Source organism: Pelodiscus sinensis, chromosome 2 (genome assembly GCF_052426305.1).
Source record: "Pelodiscus sinensis isolate ZL-2025 chromosome 2, ASM5242630v1, whole genome shotgun sequence".
Classification (NCBI taxonomy): Eukaryota; Metazoa; Chordata; order Testudines; family Trionychidae; genus Pelodiscus; species Pelodiscus sinensis.
In genome coordinates, this window is record NC_143053.1 from 195,703,369 (window position 1) to 195,724,938 (window position 21,570).

The window sequence follows — 21,570 nt, forward strand, 5'->3', positions numbered from 1 at the left end:
ATCTGATTTTGTGGTCTTTGGGGGCTCTCATGGAGTCTTCTGTGGTGACTATTTGTGCAAGCCAACGTGAGATACAGAGTAGCATATGCCTGCAGCCTAATGGTTATCACTAAAGGAGCAGGGGACTTGTCAAGACATCCCACCGGTGACACCTGGCTACTACAGCCTGTAAATTACCTACTGCAATGGAGACCTGGTATATAACTGAATCTCCTGGGTGCTGTGATTAAAAAAAAATAAAGGGGGTTCTACAAAAAAATGTGCCATATCAAAGATTTTATAATTCCAAACCAGCTGCAATTAAGAGCATATTCTGTACTTACTCCTTAGCTATGAAGTTAATAAGAGACTGCTACATTGTTATGGAGTAACACTATGCTTCTAATCTGATAAACAGTTCCCTTTCAGTAACTCTATTCCTGGGAGTTCATATTCCATGAATTGAAGACCATTTCTTGCTACTGGTGTCTTCACTTTGCAGAGTGACTGAACTGCAGGCCTCTGTGACATTTACCTTACCTTTCTCAGGAATAAGCTGGTGGTGTCAGTTACAGTTTAATCCTGTTATGGAAATCCCTTCTTTGCAGGCTTGATGTCAAAAAGGTTCCTATGTGTTTATCCAGGTCAGACTAAAGCTTTTACAATGTCTGTCTAGGTTTTTGTTTCATTTTATGTTAACTTAATAGATTCCACTGTTTCCAAGAGTATCGTGCCTTAAATAGCTGCTTTACTGTTCCCATTATAACGGTCTGATGGGCCAGCAATTCAAAGAACATGTCAGACTCCATTCTGGGCAAAACAAAGCCTGGATCCTGCAAATATTTAAGGATATAAAAGACTTGCATTTATGAGATAACTCACAATGCTTGAAGTTGAGCATGAGTGTTTGCAGGAACAAGGTCTGTCTTCTATCGCAGCAAGCTTCTGAATTATTAAAGATATGTGAAGGCATTTACATGGATTTTTTTTTCCTGCAAATGTTCATTAAACTCTAGAACTTTGATTTGTCCCAACCCTTTATCTTTTTTACAATATCTCTTAATTTCACATTTTTCCTTTTTTTTCCAGCAGGGTATCTCATTCACTATATCTGCTAATTTCAAATGTTTAATAGTTTCAATAAGCATGTTACTTCTCCTGACTTTTCTTTTTTTTAAAAACACATCTTTATAAGAACACCATTCCAAACATGTTCACTTTATTTAAAAATCAAGAATATTTGTTAACACCAGTTACCTCATTACTTTATTCTTTTATTTATTTTAATTATTTGTTTATTACTGAACTCAGATTTGGAAACCTGCACAGACTTGAGGTTGTCATTCTGATGCATTTTTACTCTTTATCAACATGGGAGCATAGTGACCAAGTTAATCTTGTTCTATTGAAGTGAGGTGCAGGTGCCCACAAAAGGTTTTCCTGCAGTGGAGTATGATGTACTTCTGCCAGAACCATAACTCTGAGCTTGGGTAAGGTGATGTGTTGAAATGTTTAATGTAGAAATCAATGATTACAGGAAAATAGTTATTGGTCATGTATTTTTTTTACCTGTGTTTCGTGCAAAGTGCTTTAATAATTTGTTCCCTGTTTTTTTTTTCTTAGGAGAAAGAAGCAATGATGACACCTATCCCATTTGCAAGGCCACAGGATTTAGGTCCATCTATTGCTATTGTAACTAAAGTAAACCAGATTCAGGATCACCTGCTGAAGAAGCATGATATTGAGCTGTACCTACATCTGAACAGGCTAGAAATTGCTCCGCAGATTTATGGACTGTAAGTGTTTACAATGCCTTGTTTATTGCTTGCAATTTGTTTTTCTTAAACTAGAAACTGTTTGCCCCTCTTGTTTAAAAACAGTACTGTAGTGTCATCAGGAATAAGGGAAATATGGTTAAGAAAAAGCACTCCTTACCTTTGTGCACCATGTGCTTGTTCTGCTAATCACACTTCATAACTAACAAAAATTCTTTATTGTATGTATGGAAGTATTCTGAAATAGTTTTGTACAGTAGCTTTCTGGAGTGCTTAATTAAAATACTTTTAGTTAGCATTGCTGGAAAAAGACTGTTCTAATGCTGGCCAGCTTTCATTTTCAAAAGTGTAGTAGTTCAGTTCCACTTGTTGCATACACACAGGACAGTTGGGAACCCATGTATACAGTTGCCATAAGAGAATACGTTGCTGTTGTACTTCTGGTTCAAAAATTTTATAAGTAACACTGACTAACAGTATTACCTTAAGTTAGGCTCTGTAATGTTGTTTCATTGGGTATGAATTTTGCAGATTTATCAAGGTTATTAGAATATCTGTGTTTTATGTAAATGTACGGGTTTTATTATGATCTTTAAATATGAAGTCTAACTTGAATCTGTAGTAACATGGGAGAAATATTAAGAGACATAATTATTTAAAATCTAGAGGATAATGGAACTAAGAACAATAAGTAGGCTAGGTTTATAAAGAGAAATTTCTGTCCTATCCAATTGCTTTTTTTAAAAAATTGCCTTCATCTACTAATTTTATAACATGGGTGTGTGTGTGTGTGTGTGTGTGTGTGTAGGTGTAGACTTTGGTAAAGTGTTTGATACAACAAGGGAAGATGAATGACAAAGTGTTAAAATTGGGGACAGGGCAAATTATCTAGTCAGGATACTGTACAGGTCTCATTTTATTAATAATTTCACTAATGATCTGAAAAAAGTAAACTAATTAGAAAGTGGTGTAAGAACCAGCGAAGACAGAAAAATAATGCTCACATACCTTGAGAGTTTAGAAATATAGCTAAAAAGGAACCAGGGCACTGGCTCTTCTCCTGAGCTGTTGGTCAGGGCCATGGCCACGCCAGTCCCGGCTGTCACCTCCCCCCCCCCCCTTCACCCCTCCACCCAGCCGCTGAGGAGGGCGAAGGCTGCACCAGCCCCAGCTCTCTCACTCTGGCCAGTGGGAGGCCAGGTCGAGGCCTTGCCAAGCCCCACACTCTCCCCCCAGCCTGTGGGGGGGGAGGGGAGTAAGGGAGGCCGAGGCCTCACCAGGCCCCGTGCTCTCCCCCTGGCCACTGGGGGGCCAAGGCCATGGTGTGGCAGCCCAGGCTCCCTCCTGAGCATCGGGGAAGAGGGAAACCGGGCTGTGGCAGCCCCAGCTCCCAAGCATTGGTGAAAGGAGGGGGTTGGAGGGAGGAGGCAAGCAGGACACAGAGTGACATAATGATGTCATCCCGCAGGAAACTTTTTTTTTTTTTTTAATATATATAGTGAGAGAGAAATAAATGACCTGAAAGAATACCAACGGATGTGGTGGGGCAAAATTAATCCATAACAAAGACGTTCACTGGGAAAGCAAAACCTGAAACTCACTAATGGTGAGGAAATTATCACAGAAGGCAGTGTAAACATGAGTTTGTGGTGTGATATGGAAACAATAAAGGAGCAATGTGATGCACACAGAGGTACCAAGAGTGGAGATTCTATATATTTTTTTTAAAAAATAACGCTCCAGAGATGCTGTCAAGAAAAATTTCCTGACAAGGAGGTGTTAAGCTGTAAAATTATCAATAGACACAGTGAAAGCCCCATCAATTAGGACACTTTTAAAGTAGTCTGGGCACAGCTTGAAAAATGTATTATAGAGAACAATCCAGCACTGGCAGGGGAGAGGACTAGATCTTCTAGCAGGTCATTTCTATCTCTAATTTCTGATTCACTGTGAAGTACTAGAAAAAAGTAAAGAAAAATAATGTGAGCATATTGTTGTTATTCTTGCCTCCAGTGCTGTCAGGCACTTTTCTGAATAATGATTTCCAATTGTGAACAAGTTGACTCCCTCAAATGCCAAATCTTGTGTTGTGGTTAATGGGGTTTTTGAGCTTAAAAAAGACATTTCTAGTCATTTTAACTATTAGTAGTAATTACTTTACATTTCCAGCTGGAGTAAGGTAACTACATCAAGTGCTCGTGAGAACACTTTGGTTAAATTAGTTGCAAAAAAGTGTTTACTAACAAAGAGGTTTGGATTTGGTTTAGTATGTAGCCATATACAAATCACTGTCTCACTATGCACAGTCTTGGGAATGTTTTACTAAAAGGGTGCAGGTGCAAGAAGAGATGGGATAAATAGCAGAACGAAAGGTTTTGTAAAAAGTAATAATTTGGCAACTAATAGCCAGTTAGACTGAGTTCAGGTAATCTATAGGTTCATTTGCAAATACGTCTTAAATTTTCCATGCATTCAGTTTTAGCAGTAGGCAATCATTCATCTACTTGTAATGAAAGGGAAACTTGCTCTGGACATGTCTAGTCATCAGATCAAGATTTTGTGTAAGCTTTAATACTAACTTTCAAAAGTTTTTTGCTCATGTAGCTATTATTCAGAATTTGCCCTTTGGAATATGACTTGTTTACCTCCTTTAAAAAAACAGTTTTCTTGTTTACATGAGCACTAAGTCAGTACAGTATTTGTGGTATGACTAATTATTTTTGTTCAGATCAGGTCTGTGAATGTTCTGCTTGATGATTTCTTTATTTAATGATTATTTAATTCAAGACAGCAGTCAGCAATATCAAATTCTGTCCATTTCATGTGGCTTGCTGGAATGAGAGATCAGGGATATTTATCTTGCATTACAAACGCAAGTTTTTATAAGTACCTTTAGTACAGATTGTATCATAGGGATACAATTAATTTATACAAAGAAAGGTTTGTTACTCAGTTGTGTGCACTTGTCTCATTCAGATTGAAGAGGTAAAAAGGAGAAGGATGAAAATATTTGCAATTCCCAGTATTCATTCAGCCAGAATGGTGATACTTCCTTTGAGTGTATTCAATATAGAGAATTCAGCCATTAGAGAAAAGGCACAAATAACTGATAACTATGCTTGATTTACACACACATTAAATTCCTCTTGTACTGTAGATTGTTCACTTGTACTTATACAAATAACTTCTCTTCCTTTCATTAATTAAATCCTCTGTAAATGTTTTTTGTTCAATCATACCTTGTGTGCTGAACTGTACACTAATGAACATTACTGACAAAAATCTGCTGTCTACCTCAATAATTTCAGTGCTCGTGAAAAAGTTCTTCAGCCCAGAAGACTGAAATTTTTTTGTGTCCACAACATTGGGACACAACATTTTGTGTCCTGCCATTGCACCTCAATGCTGACCACAAAAGGAACACTATTAGATGGAATAAACTAATTTGCTTTTCATATCGATTTGGTGTTTTACCTCTTGGATGCACAAAACAGGTGCCGTAGATGGTTTTAATGTGGACACATGCCTGCTATGTAAAACATGACCAACAATTGATTTCATGTGTAGCAAGCCACTGAGCATCCTTCAGATAATTTTTCACCCATTACCAACATGGGCTGGACTTGAATGAGCAAAACAAAAGTGAAAGGCTTTGTAACTCCTTACAAACCCTGTGAGTTATTTCCTGTGTTTCTGGGCATTTTGATGCTTTAAAAAGTGTGTCAAGGTAAGGCTGCTTAATGTTCACAGTGACTCTACATGTTAAGTAAACAATACAAAATAAACAAATCTGTCTCAGTTATGTCTCATATGACTTTTCTGTAATTTGGAAGTAAAATGTACAAAATACATTTAAATGAAACTGTAAATTGATTACATTGGCAGTTCAATGACAGGTTTCCAGACTATAAATATCCCCTAATTTTTTTTTAAATTGTTAAATCTGAATAAAAGGATTAGATACTTTGAGAGGTTGACAGATTGACTATTCAGTTTAATTGTAGAATTAGATGGGTTAACGATGATTAATGCCCTAGATTAAATGGTATTTAAATGTTAATTTCTCTGACCCTTACATCTAATTCATGTTAAAGTGCAAAATAATTATTGCAAAGCCATTCTGTTGCTTCTCATACAGGCAATATTTCCAGTGTCAACTTAAAGCCAGGCTGTATTCTCAACTTGAGAAAGATCAGTGTTTAAAAAGACAAGGTTTTAGGGCATTTTCTTCCATTTAAAGTAATTTGTACTAGAAAATTATTTTACGTTTCATGTACAAGACGATGAATAAGTTAAAAAGAGACTTCCACATAATATTTTTACAATTCGTTCATTTTATATAATAAGGGTTTGAGTGAAATATATACATGGCAGTATTGAACTGAGTGCAAGTGTCAAGAAGCTGCATGCAATAACCAGAACCAGGTGATATTAATGTATATCATACAGATGATACACATGCACAGTGCCACATATCCGAAATGTAAAAGCTTTCTTAAAGAAAAAAATTAAAACCATTGGCTTGAGTTTGGAAGCTTCTTCAGCAAAACGCTGAAGGCAGACTATACCAATGTAATATTGGTTAAACAAATTGTGCAAAAGCACATCTCTATCCTTACAAATATAAAGCACATCAAGTTGTGTGTAAATATTTCATGACAGTTTGTTCTAAGCACAGAAAAAGCTCTCTTCAGAACAGTATGTGCCAATATCTTTGCCCCCCCATGGTTTCACTTTATGAAGATCAGTCAGATAGCTAGCATAGCTTGTTGTCTGCACTGCAGTGTGAGGTTCAGATTCAAGCACTGTAGGGTGATATTAGAATTATATGTCAGTAAAAAAGCTATTAGCCTCATAATAGCAAAAAAATATATTGATGGACCATAATAGTTGCAAGTTTATAGGGCAACTTTTCACACCAGTCTTTAGCATAGATCAGGAGGTAGTATTAGAAAGGTTGTGTTACAGAAAAGCCAATTGCAGCTGTGCTGCTCTACTACTATTTTTATTAGCTGCTTTGCTGTGAGCTCTGCTGTAGGGCATCCACCTGTTTTCCTTTCTCTAGTATGCCATCTCAATAAAAACCAGAATTTTTTCCCCCTAACTGTAGTATACTGTGGAGGGAGACAAGAAATTAAAGGATTTAATTAATGTAGTAAAATAATATATATGTATTACTTACTGCATCCAGGAAATAATATTAGCAGGTATGCAACATATGAGGGTCTAGTCTTCACGAGATGGTATCCTGAAAAAGTAATCACAGGCCTTCAGTTCTCTTTAAAGAAAAGCCAGAACACCTCAGTTTTTATCTATGTCCTTCATATTTCCCCTCCAAAAACGAGATAAATAGATGTAATCTGCCACTTGGTACTGAAACAAATTAACATATTCAGATCTAATAATAGTATGCTAAAAGTTAAGCACATACAAACTTTTGTCCAGCAAAGAAAAAAACACATTTCTAAGTATTTGGGATCAAATTCTGTCCTAGGCTAAGCGAGCAGAACCTTTCATTGACTTCCAGGATTGAATTTGCCCTGTAATATTTTACTATTTGTTTTAGGCAGAGTATCTAAGAGGAAGGTTTTTTGGAAAGCTTATTTAGTACTTTATAATCCCTGTAATGTCTTAACTGTAGAATGAGTTTATACTAAGTATACCCACGTGTCTTTCCAGGAAAATTTATAATCCACTTCCCATCCTATAAATTCAGCCATTTATAAATTTAATTTACAGGGTGTATTGGTATCTGATAGGTATTTTTGGGCTCATTCTGATATTAACTTTAATACCAAAAAGTTTATTGACTTGTTCTGTCAACCATCTTTTGAATAACAAAACAGTGGTTGAAGCAGGAAAGTGACAAATGCAGAGGTAAAAGTCCATGGGAGTAGTAGTCATCTGGAAATCATTTGGTAAACTGTGTTTTATTTTCATGTGGGAGGGACTGTGTGAGTATCTTTTCACTACTTAGAATAGAGATTGTTTATCTGCTCCTTAAATTGTGTAACAGTTTTCCTAACAATCAGCGGATGTAACTAATTTTTGTTTTATGCAAATAGTCATTCAAAAGCACCACAGTTAAATATCTTATTGGGGCAACAAATAAATGGCTTTTAGTTCTGCAAGATTCATTTCTCTGTTTTTCAATTCAAAGTACCTGCCTTTAGTTTTCTTAAGTGATTGATATCCTTACTGCTTCTTGGGCTTCTCCAAAAGTTTGCAGTTCTTTTGATTGAAATAGTGCCTTCTGTTCTTTTACATTCTCTTGTTCTCTTGTGTATTAGACTGGAAATGATAGTCTGATACATTTTAGCTTATATCCTCTTTCCCCACCTTCACAAACTGTATATATTTAGACTTTCGATTTCCTACTTTAGCGCCTGCAATGTTAGAAGCCTACATTATAAAGAGAATGAAAGATTGGGTGAGGAGTGGAAAGTGTTCATCTGTCTTTTATTCTCTTGCCACATAATTATGTGCTGAGATGATAATGAGTAGTACTGGGTGGCTGTGAGGATGGAATGCAGATTTGTCATTATATTGTTCCTTGATGCAGGTGGTGTGCTTCCCGTTTGAAGTACTGGGAAAGTCTGTATTTGAGAAAGAAGCAAAGCAAGAAAGCTTCCATTTTGGCTTTTGTCACAATGTCTTAAAAAAACCCAAACCAACAACTTGGCAATATGAAACATATCTAAGCATTGTCATCCAGTCAATTTAAGGTGAATGAATAGCTTCTGGCACATTGGCTTGTAGGATGAATTTAATAGGAACATATTCAGAGAGATGTGGAGGGCTTCCATAGGTTCAATTTACTGCAGTATGAAGATTTAAGCTAACCAACAGTTATAAAGGCTAAACAGTAAAGGGAGAGAATCTATTACAGTGAATTAATGAAACACTGCTTACAGTGTTTACTCAGGGTGTCATGAATCAGATACACATTTGTCCTTTGCTAACATTTCAGGGTACGTCTACACTGCATCCCTAGTTCGGACTAGGGATGCAAATGGAGATGACCGAAGTATTTAATGAAGCGGGGATTTAAATATCCCGCGCTTCATTAATATGATCTCGCCGGCGCGCTAGTTCGAATCGCAGCTGATTCGAACCAGGAAGTGCGCGCCGGGACGCGTTAGTTCGGACTAAAGCCCTTAGTCCAAACTAACGTTACCCCTCAAAAAATGAGTAACAACGTTAGTTCGGACTAAGGGCTTTAGTCCGAACTAACGCGTTCCGGCGTGCACTTCCTGGTTCGAATCAGCTGCGATTCGAACTAGCGCACCGGCGAAATCATGTTAATGAAGCGTGGGATATTTAAATCCCCGCTTCATTAACTACTTCGGTCATCTCCATTTGCATCCCTAGTCCGAACTAGGGATTCAGTGTAGACGTACCCTCATATATTTCTGCATATCAGCTACTTAGTTCAACCATACCTGGTGTTCTGACCCTCCCTTTATTTCCCTCAGGAAGAGTGAGAATTATAGTTTTAAAAACTTACAATAAAAACAAATAGTAAAAAAAGCTGCTAGACAGTGATTTGAATGACTACTGGAAAAGTAATTCTCACTGTAAGTAAGGGCTCCAAGTTAATGTCAGAACCATGTATACCACACAGACATGGACAGTTGCTTTTGTATCCTGCTATCAATCCTTAGATAAAGACCAATACCTATGAAACATATCATTTGAAGACTAAACAATGTGTCTCTGAGAATCCTTTATTATTTCTAATAAATCATGGGTTTCCTTGGAAAGAATTCTGGTAGATGTAGGGTTAGAACTGCACAAAGGAGAGACAGTGAGACAAAATACTGTAATAATAATAATAATAATAATAATAATATTCTACCAACACAATTTAGACACCAAAGAATTAAAAATTATATATTTTCATCATACAACTTTATACCGATGGAGCATGGACAAAAAGCTTGGCTCAAGTTTATCCACAAGATCCTTAGAAAACTGTGAGTATAGAAATGTGTGACATAGTGGAGACATGCACTTAACCAGGTTATTCACCACACTGAACAGCTCCAATGACCAGAACGCTATTACAGGATTTTACATTCTTCACTTCACACGTTTCTACAAGACAGCAGTGTGTGTAATGTTACAGTAAGTGTGATTCAAATAAGACATCTGCCACTGTCATGCTAAAAAAAAACAACCATAAAAAACTAATGGTCCTGCAGCATTTTTAGGGTGCATCTACACAGCAGGGCTTAACTCAAAATAAGCTACGCAAATTGAGCTACATCAATTGCATAGCTTCTTTCAAAATTGGGAGCTTCTACACAGCAGTTTGAAATAGAGCACTCTTCAACTTCCCTTACTCGTACAATGAGGGTTACACGAATCAAAGAAAGAAGTCCTCCTGCATGACAGTATTTCGACATTATTTCAAAATAAATGCCTGCTTTGTAAGAGTATAGTCACTTTTAGATCCATTAATCTGTGACTGGGCAAGTTAAAATGTTCCCCAATAGGTTTCTATGTGTTACCATTTTGAATATTTGATTTGTGTCCATTAACCCTTTGTCAAAGAGACTGTCCAGTTTGGCCAGTATGCATGGCAGAGGGGCATTACTGCTTCTTGATGGCATATATCACATTGGTGGATGTGCGGTTATATGAGCCTCTGATGTAGTGGCTTATGTGGTTTGGTACTGTGATGATGTCACTTGTACAGATGTGTGGACAGAGTTGGCACCAGAGTTTATTGCATGGGTGGGTTCCTGGGTGAGGAAGATGTGCTGCATGGATGCTGGAAAGAATTTGTTTCAGGTTAGGGGGTTGTCTGTAGATGAAGATTGGCTTGTCCTTCAAGGCCTATGAGAGTGAGGGATCATTTGCCAGGATAGGTTGTAGATTGCAAATGATGCTCTGGAGGGGTATAAATTGCGGGCTGTAGGTGATGACTAGTGGTGTTATGTTGTTTTGTGTGTTGGGACTACCTTGAAGAAGCTGATGCCTGACTGTCAATCTGTTTTTTTCACTTCTCTGGGTGGATATTTAAGTTTTAAGCATGCTTGATAGAGATCCTGTAGGTGTTTGTCTCTGTTTGTGGGATTGAAAGAAATCCAGTCGTATCGTAGAGCCTGGCTGTAAACAATGGATTGGGACATGTGTCTTGGATGGAAGTCAAAAGCATGTAGCTAAATATAACGGTTGGTTGGTTTCTGGTATAAAGTGGTAGAAATGTTCCCATCATTTAATTGTACTGTAGTGTCAAGGAAGTGGATCTCTTGTGTGGACTGGTCCAGGCTAATGTTGATGGTCAGGTGGAAGTGGAGTCTAATTAACTAGCTTTTTTCCTTTTCCCTCCCCATTTTCCCTCTTTTTCTGCTATTTATTTGTACCTCTGAACCCCTTGCTCCATTCTTCTGAAGAAGTGGGTTGTGCCACAAAAGCTCATGCTACTATCTACATTTTTTGTTAGTCTCTAACGTGGTACCAGGACCATTTGTTGTTTAAGTTTTTTTCAGTTACAGACTAACATGGCTACCCCTCTGAGACTGTCAGTTCAGTTGTCCAAAGCTATCTGTAATTCTTGAAACTTACTGAACCAAGTGGAAAAATTTACCTGGTATAGAATTTGATCATTTGAGTGTACTCTTGTTATACAGTGCTTCTTGCAAGGAGTATATTACTTCCATGCTTTGAGGCAGAGGGCTTTAGGAGGCAATTATCTTGATTATCAAGGACATCAAACTGTTATATCTTTCGAAGACTAGTGACTCAGTGATTTCTTAGATGAAAAGTACTCCTCTTTAGGCGCATCTAAAATCAAACTCTTCCCAAAAAGCTGGACCGATGAAATTCACTAGTTTTTGTCCTAGAAGGGGTTGGAGCCCCTGACTTCATTGTGTTCATGATGAAGTTCCCAAAAGCATACTTAGAAATACAGATTCGAAGATAGCCCCAGCTCCTGCCTTTCCCCCCACCACTCTGCCTCTGTAGGAGGCAGCGGGGAGGAGGGGGGAGTGGGTCTGTGGAGTCTGCATGCACGGAGAGCCTGTTTGTAAGCTGCTCCCTGCACATATGAGCTCCAGCCTGCCCCCCTCACCATCTGCACTGCTACCTCTAGATCAGAGGCAGCAGTGCAGTGGGTCAGGAACAGGCAAATCCAGTGCTCCTGAGGAGCTTGCTTAAAGCCAACTCCTCACAGGCACCAGCTCCTGCTCTGCCCCTCCTTTCTGCCTCTGATACAGAGACAACAAAGGGGGGAAATGTGTGTAGTTGACAAGATTAACCAATAAGCCTAATCGTATAGTCAACTATACATTGATATTCTTAGTGAAGACTAAGCAGTGATATCATGTGGATGCTTGAAGGGTGTATGAACACCAGGGAGGAAGAGGAATTATTCAGGATAACATATGAACCCCCTTCTGAAACACATGCCCTAAATGCCTTCTGTGTCTGATACACTTTTTATGTGATAGTTCTGTGCTGCAATTTTTAGCATGCTCTGTGATGTCACATAGAAGCATTGCATTACACTTAAATGGTATTAAACCTTTACATTTTAAACGAATATTTTCTTTTCGTGATATAAACAGAATACATAATAAGCATCTGTGGGATATGCAATTAATGTCACTTGTGAGGAAAGACCTTCATGATGCACTTGGGCTTTGGCACTCTTAAATTACGAGCTCTTTACTACACTCGTGGGATAAATTCCATATCCCCCAGATGCTTATTATGTATCTTCTATGTCCCTTAATTCCTATTAGCTGGATTAGCAGTTGTTGTGATGTTGAGGTTTATGGTAATTTAACTGGGGTTGTTCTCTGTGATTGATAAATAAACTTTAAAAATTTAGTGATTTTTATTCTGTCAATTCCAGCATATGTAATGTGTCACTAATTGTTAGGTGCATGTACAGGAAGCCTTTGATCATGTGTGTATAGTTTTGCCCAATGCTATGTAAATATACTAAGAAGCTTGACAATACACAAGTCTAAATATATAATATAAAAATTAATCAAAATCTGCAGTGACATTATACTGTCATTCTGATGAAAATTCTTTCAGGGGAAAAATTCATGTGTTAGAATGATAAAATAGTTAAAATGTGTGTACGTGCCAATATGGATACACATAACTGTAGTGTATCAGCACTTGCCCACACACACACACAAATCTAATTATTTAAATAGGAAAAACATGAGTTGGATTCCACAGACTTGTTAAAGCAAAAGGAGAAGCATATATATGATTATCCAGAAAAGAATCCTCAATCTTTGTTTTTTAAGTTTATTACTCTTTCAGCCATAGTTATTGTCAATAAGTATTGCCAGATTTGTACAAAATGTTACATATTAGTTACCAGCTCAAGAGCAAAAAAGATTTTAACAGGACTCAATAAACTCCCATGATTAATTCTTATATATTCTCATTCATTCCTATTATGTTTTATCTAATTCAATAAAAGTCTAAAACAATTATTAATCCTTTCACACCAGCAGTTGCTGGTTCATCCATTACATGTCCAGACTGAATTCTACTGCCGAGGAGTTAATACTATTTTGAACTTAGTGTGAAAAATATCATTATCAATTTCATTAACCTGATCATCAAATTTAAAAAAGTCAACTAATAAAATCCATTACCACACATCATGCATCAGAGATTAAAAACTGTTCCTTAGTGGCCAGGAATAGTAAGAATTAGATTCCCGCAACATATGTTTAAAGTGCTCATGTGACGTTATTGTATCTGTAATTATCAGAATGGTATGTTTATGAACCCAAGGGGATGAAGATTCTTGTTTTGTACAAAATTTAGCATGCATATTAAATTGAACATTAATTCAGAGCATATCAATATATGTGTGTATTTGTGCTTGATATATAAAATAAATAAATAAAATAATTAGGGATGTGAACGACTGGTTGACTAGTTGCTTCCTCCTCCCCATGCTGCCTCTATCAGAAAAGAGGCAGTGGGCAGGGGGGAATGGAGGGATGCTTCAAAGCAGCAGCACCATGGGGAGCCCCGGGGCCAGATCCTGGGTTCCCCATGGCATTTCAAAGCAGCAGAGCCACACGGAGCTGGGGTCAGCTGGGGACTCCCCTGCTGACCCTGGGTCCCATGCAGCACTGCTGCTTTGAAACACCCTGTGCTCCCTGCAGTGCTTTCACCTTTGAAGTATAGCAATAGCTCTGGGACTACTGCTACACTTCAAAGGCGGAGATGCCCTTTTCATCTAATCGAATAGTTGATGCGACTATTCAATTAGCCACTAATCTTTTAAGATCCCTAATACATATACACATACACCAGTGGTTACCAACTAGTAGATTGGGATCTACTGGTAGATCTTGGAGCCTCTGACAGGTGATCCTGACCGGTTTGGCCAAGAGGCTATCAAGTGCTGGCACTTCAGCTGCCCCTTCCCCCACTGATGCGCACCTCCTGCCCTTTGCCCTGGAGCTGCCTCCCCCACAAGCCTCCTGCTTGCTGTGCAGGGCAGGGGACGGAGAAGAGGGGCACTGATGTCAAGATGCCCCCTCATACCCTATATCCTATCCCCACAGAGCAGAGAGGGAGCACAAGAGGGCTTGGGATGGAGATTGCTGACTGCTTTTGGGAGTGATGCAGGGCCAGGGCAGGGGTGAGCCTGCCTGAGACCCACTGTACCACCACCCAGGAGACACCTGAGGTAAGCAGTGTCCAGTCAGAGTCCACATCCTGAAACCCTACCCCAGTCATGAACCCCTTCCTGCACCCCAAACCTCTGCCCCAACCTCAGCTCAGAGCCCCTCTCGCACTCCAAATTTCTTAATACAAGACCAGAGCCTGCACCCCAACCCTGCCTAGTGAAAGTGAGGGAGGATGAAATAGGGAGAGGGGATGGAGTGAGCAGGGGCGAGGCTTTGGAGAAGGGGCAGAAAGGAGGCATGGCAGGGGCATTTGGGTTTGAGGTATATCTTGGATTGCACTTAAATTCAAAAAGTGATCTTGTGCAAAGAAAGGTTGGAGAGCACTGATTGTAGATTTTTTTTCATTTGTATGGTTGCTGTATAAACCTTCTAGTGTACTATCAAAACAAATAGACAGTAAGTATTTTTGATATCATGCTTTTATCCCTAACCATTCATTAGGAAAGGAATTATAACAATAGATTATTGCGAAATATAGTCTGTTGCTTGACTCCAAAAATTGTGACTTAAAAGTAGTATCCCAATCTGTCCCTTGCAGTACCTCTGTTAGGTTTACACTTGTAGAATCTCTGTATTACTAGTGGGGAACCTTTTTTAGGGTTGAGGGCCAGGGCCACCCAGAGGATTCAGGGGGCCTAGGGCAAAATCAATTTTGGCAGCCCCTTCCATAAAAAAGTCTCAAACCTCAGACTTCAGACATTCTTGTGAGGGCCCCTGCGGGGTGCAGGGCCTGGGACAAATTGCCCCACTTGCCCCCCCCTCCGGCGGCCCTGTTGAGGGCTGCTGACCCCCCAGAAAAAACAGTTGAGCGCCACACACAAGTGAGAAGTCCCTGACTGCAAAGAAGAAAGACCCTCTCCACATTTCCCTTGCACATCAGAGCCTAAGGGAGCCCAGACTAGTAGATTTTATGTGCTCCAGCCCTGCAAGTGGGGGTCTGAAGCACCAGTATAGGCTCCCCAATGCTGAACCTCAGAGGCCAGATTCAGGCAAGCCAGGGGCCACATCCAGCCCTTGGGCCTGAGGTGCCCCACTCCTGCTCTATATAAACAACTGGTATGAAGAGATTGTTTCCTTATGACATTTCCTTGACAGTCAAAATGCCAATTAGTGCCCATTGTCCCGGGTATGTCTCTAACATAAATAATTCACAAAGGGAGAACACACTAATATGAAAATTCTAAGGCTTTTACACTCATCATTATTTTGCCCAAAAATATACTAAGTGTGTTGGAGCAAACATAAAAATGTGAGATCTGACCCTGAAAGAGCTATATCTTCCATGCTTCACGAAGGCCCCACATAGGATGGAAACAGAGAGAGCTTCTGGCAGTGCTGCTACCAGAGATTTGTGCTGCTGGCTGTGTTTTGTGCTGCCTCCAAGTGGACTCTGAATACTTAGCTCAAAACATTGTGCAGGAGGTTCTTAGCACCTTCATGTTGTCATGATTTTAATACATAATGCAAATAGATGAGAATCCTCTGTTTAGTGTGGCTTCATCCTGGATCATCTACCATTTTCTTGTCTTTATCCCTTTATCCCTGTGACCCCTCAGTGAGCAGATGTTCTGTAGAGGTTGGGCAGGAAGACTTCTTAGCCACTTTTATTCTGTTCACATAATTTTTACGCTCTTCTTTCCTTCCTAAGTTTTCTCCCCTCTACTTCATAGGAGCCCTATATCATTTCTACTGGGATAGGTGTCACTTACAGAAATGATGTTTCAGGAAAGTAGGTCAGAGGATCCAACAAAGGTGAATTATCTGATTGTAGATTTTCATGTATTAGGTTTCTCAATATCAGATACACTGATTTATAGAGGGAAAGATTGTTGATCTTAAGTTATTGTAGGAAAAAAGAGGGATTAGAAGATTACTTAACTCAGAATGGACCAAAAATATATATAACAAAAAAAGAGATTTAAAACGTCAGATTTACGAAACACTGGGTTTTTTTAAACCCCGCATTTTAGCCTACAAAATTCAGTCAATTGTGAAGTCTTGATCTTTTAAGTGTGAGTTGACCAACTTTCTTTTGAAATTCTTATGCTTTACTGACTAAAATATTTGGCTTAGGACAACATTTTTTTAAATAAAATGTGTTTTAAGTTGTCCGATTTTAATATCTTTCTTTGAATACCTCCAAGATGAGCAACTTAAACATTTTCCTCATTATGTTTATAGGTGCATATATCTGATGTCTACGCAGTGCTAAATTTCAACAGAATATTATTGCCCCGTGGATTTGAGTAATAGCCAGTAAGGCCTTACCAGGACCAAAAATGTGCTCTAAATGTTAAATCATTTTTAAACCCCGGAGAAAACTAGTATCTAAATCTCACTGAATATGTTTTATATTAATTGGCAGCTGCCTGAAGAAGAGCAGCTCCTCTTTTTCCGTTTTAAAATAGACAACACATGGTGGTATGCTGTACCTGTGCGTTTTTGGAGGCCCTATTAGAACTTTAAGCTTTCTCTTAATGAAAAACAATCAGATTTTCAGAGATGCTGAGCACCCACAGTGCCCATTAACGTTACATGTGCTGCCATTTTGGGTTTGGCTTGGTTCCCTACCTGTGACACAACCCCCTCTACTTCATTCTGAAGTAATTTTGGCATTTCCTGTTGAACGACTTGTAATGGGTTTCTTCAGGGCTCAAATGTACCCTTGGGATCCTCTTTGCTAGCTGCTGATTTACTTCACAAGAGATGTCATTTGTACTAAAAAGGTTCCTGATGTGTCTCTGAGTCTCCACAGTGCCAGTTCACCTGGTACCTTTTTTCGAACTGCTATGGAATCTGGCAGCAGACATGCAATCTGCAAAATTATTGTTTTTTACAGAAGCAAACCAAATCATTGTCAGAAAAGAAGCTGGCAAACAGAATGTGTCGATGAGTTGAGGTGAGGTTTGCAAAATGGCAAGACGTTGGAAAAACTGAGCAGAATTATAGGAATGTTGGGGTATAGGCGTGGGGAGGAAGGGCAGTGAGATACCAGTTTCCTGGATTGCTATACTCAGTCCGCTTGGCTGAAACCAGTTTTTTCCTCCTTAAATTTCAGTCAATGAATAATGCAAGAGGGCTTATGTCACATGACCAATCACAGTCAGTTGGAATGTCTGACAATCCAAGGATGAAATAAATGTCTACTGTCTGCACCTGAAGGGGGGGGGAGGGTGTGTGTGTGTAAGTATAATAAATACAGTGCACAGTTTATACACAATATAGGTTTCCATACACTGTGTGTGTAGCTATGGCAAAGTTCTCTCATACACACATTTAAAAAAAATAAAAATTATACTATTCAGCTAACTCCTTAGTAACAAAATGGCAAAAAATATCTAGTTAAACTGGTTTCTGTGGGGTTTTATTCTTTTTTTTTCCCTGTTTCCTCCTGTTGTAAAAATTATAGTGATTACACATCATAAAGCCTATCTGTAATAAAACGCATCAGCTGGCCAAGGTTTTCATCGCTCACTCAATAATCCATTAATACAGCAACGCTGCCCAGGCATCTTTATAATACCAACTCGGAGGTAATTTTAATCAGCTAGACCAGCTGGTATTTAACAGCAGCTGCTGGAGACGCCACAAATATACTCAATAGCTGACATCTTTATTTGCAGTTTTTCAAGGGGAGAAGAGATCCTCCTGTGGTTACTTATATTAAGCATTAACCAAAAAAAAAAAAAAAAGTGTTGGGTATGGGAGTGTTATACCTGAATGATGTGGGGAGGAGGAGGGTAAATTAAAAAAAAAATAGATTCTTGAAGCCAGAGAGAGGTTTTTGCATGAAGTCTTCTCCATAAGAAAAATAAATGCCGGCTTTGTTGGAGTTGAGAACCTTTTCCTGGTACATTTACACTAATCTCCGACATCGCTTGCAGCATAAAATATATGCTGCAGTGCTGCATCTTCCTGTCTTACTGAAGCTTTCCTGTCTTTTTGTAATATAAATATGTGAAAAATAGTGTTCTTCCTAGGAAGTAATGCTCTCTTCCATGTATTCAGTTTTAGCTGATGCATGCCATTTTTTTGGTCCCATGTTTTGTCTTAGTTGATATACAGATATATGTGTATATCCGTACGTAAGCGTGTATGTGTGTGTATATAATAGTGTGTGTGTGTGTGTGTGTGTGTGTATAGTTTGTTTATGCATTTGTACTTATCTCCTCTATAAGGATAGAGATAAATTCAACATTGCACACTACAAAGTAGTAAATGTGCAATACCATTTCAAGTTGGGGGGAATTAGGGGAAAACAAGCAGAGACAACATGAAGTTAAGTCACAAGCACATTATAAATAAAAATTTAATTACACTTGGGGGAGCTTGGCTTACAAAGCTCACAGATTCATAATAGAGCTTGCTGGTAATAAAGGCCTGGTCTGTTTGTTAAACTCCCGTATTCCTGTTCTCACATACCTCTTCTTTTATATACACCTTCAACTTCGGAGTACCATTTGCTAAAAGTACTGATTTAATTAGTGGTTTCTTCTGCCAGATACAAAACTTCATATTTCTGTATTAAGAAAACAGTGCTGACTCTTATGTGGGGAAGGAGGAGGGCATAGTAAAATATGTACGAACTGTTTTCTTTGTGTATGCTTGATGTGGTATAGATGACAAAATTAATGTTTAATATGAATTTTACTTGTTGGGAATAGTTTGCAGGGTCTTGTTTTGTGTGCGCGCACAATGTCTAACATCCTGTTCATCGTGAAAATCTAGAAGGATGCATAGAATAATTTAAGTAGAGTTGTGCACCTTGAAATACAGTAGTAGTAAACTTGTTAGACTCTTATAATGGAAAGTACTCCCAAACTGAATATTCCAGAGCGAACAAGAGAACAGAGAAGAAAAACTCAAACACATATTTATTAAAGGTGAACCAAATTTATGGTGAAGTCAGTCATTTTCAGATACTTGCATTAATTAGTGCCAGCGAGGCACCTCTTTATAGCCAAATAGAGATCTGTCCTGTTTGAGATTATGAATGAAGTCTTAAAATTAAAATCCAGGGTCAGAATGGATTACTGAGATTGCAATTTGACTAAAAAAATTACTTAGCCAGCACATTTTCTTATATTTGCAGTGAAAAGAGCCTGTTTAAGTTTGTTTAGTGTGTTTGACAACAGACAGTTTGATATATTGCTGGGCACAGCGGTAGGTTGGACTTGAGTGGTATTAGCTCTCAGTGTTTTGATTAATGGTAATTGTTTTGATGAAAAGGCATGTTTTACGTACAACTCATAGTTCTGGAAAACAGAAGTCAACTTGCAACATCTGTAATTACTATTCTGAGCTAGCATATAAAAAGAGCCTGGAGAACATGCAAGCGAAGCACAGCAGGGTTTTTGTGTGTGTTTATTTTGCATTGTGTTGCATTTACACACTGTTTCTCCTGTCAGGAAATAAATCTAGGGGTGTTTCTCTTTTGTTGAACATTGATGTGCTTTGTGACACCACACTGAATTCCAAACCCTAGTTGGAATCTTTTAATGGTTAAATTTCATCTATCTGTTCAACGAACAGAAAGAATCTGGAGATCCCTGATATTTCAGAAGAGAAATATGAATGTATACATGCTTCCTGAGTCTGGTATCTTTTGCTTGAAAAACTTTACTTTACCCCATTGTCAGAATATATATTCTAATTTTCCAAGGATACATTTTGTTTAGAAAATATATTTTCTTTGTATATAATGAAAAATGAAATAGTTGTTAATTTCTGTATTTTGGTAAATAAACTATTGCAATGATAGCCTCAGATTCAAGCCAATATCAGCTTTGTAAGATGTCAAACTAGAATGAAAATCTTTCATTTATATAAATAGTGATTTTTGTGCAGAAGAATGCTGATTTCTAGGAAAAAGTTGCTTTTAAGCCAAAAATGCAATTAAAAATATATCTCCTTGTCCTTGCATGTTAGCTTCGAAGTGCTCTTCGTCAGCTTCGCAGCTAAAGCCAAAAAATCTCTCCCCATTTTTAGGATGCAAAAAATTTCATGAAATGAATACACTGGGAGTACTGTAAACCATCTTTAGAAGATGAGAACATTAGTTTTACAGGTTCCCTATTTTATTACAGGCTTTCTTCTCATATTTAATATTTCTGCAACACATTCTAAAAGAAGAAATGAGCAGATAGTGCTTTTTTCTATCTGAAACATGTAGGGGCATCAAAACCTACCTGAATTGTCCCCTAGGCAGTATTAAAAAGAAAGCAGTAATATCGATATTGTAGAAAGAGGCAACTAGATTTTAAGTGTGGTGCCAATGTTTGTAGTCAACATTGAGACATTAAAAAAAAATTATAACCCGTGTTGATAATAGCAGGGTTTGAGTTTTGTGTTACTAGAGCTTGCCTAAAAATATTAGCACATAATTCATGTATAGCCTTTATACAAGCTATGCTGTATTATATATTTTGGGGGAAAATAAAATCTGTAAAGCATGAAATTGTGGTGTTACAAAATGATTATTTCTAAAAGTGAATTATCTCATTCTATAGTAGAATTAGCATGGATTGCTATGTTAGAAGTCAGGTGGTTTATTTCTGAGCAAAATACCAATTAATAAATGAATGCTTTAATACACACCTAAACCCATGACATGAAAATAATACTATTTTTTATTTGCCTTGCAGTTAACAACCATGTGTCATTGTGGCATCTTTTATTGAAAGGAACTTTATTTAAGTAGCATAAACTTGTTGGATGGGCTTCAATTAAATGATGATTTGTTAATGCAAATGTGTAGCGAATGACTGGTAGTACATCTGTCTCTTCATCCATAGGCCATTACTGTGCAGCATTAGCACATGATTGTAAAAAACTGGAAATCATTATATGCAGGTAGTACATATTCAATCAATTCTGACCTTATGTCTCTGACGACATTTTTTAAAAAAAAGTATGTAATGTACATGATATTTAATCTGAACTGACAAAAAAGGAGAATCTTTGAATTTCTGTGGTTCAAGCTGTTAGATGATATGAGGTAACTGCTGTTTGGGATTGATTGTTATTGGTGTCCCCAGTGGGGAACAACCAGCACATTAATCCTCTGTTACTCCTCCCACATGCTCCTCCAATCCAAATACATTTTTCTGTTTGTTTATATTAGAAAATAAATA

General features: G+C 38.1%; 1 protein-coding gene across 7 annotated transcripts in view; it reads left to right on the top strand.

Annotated features, from left to right (window-relative positions):
- The window catches only part of TBC1D5 (TBC1 domain family member 5), a 525,247-nt gene that overhangs the window by 327,122 nt on the left and 176,555 nt on the right, over positions 1 to 21,570 (top strand). For all 7 annotated transcript variants that reach the window (XM_089776643.1, XM_075922103.2, XM_075922104.2 and 4 more), the window contains one exon: positions 1,603 to 1,775. In XM_089776643.1, the coding sequence (XP_089632769.1) occupies positions 1,603 to 1,775 (173 nt within the window). The remainder of the gene's footprint in view (positions 1 to 1,602; positions 1,776 to 21,570) is intronic.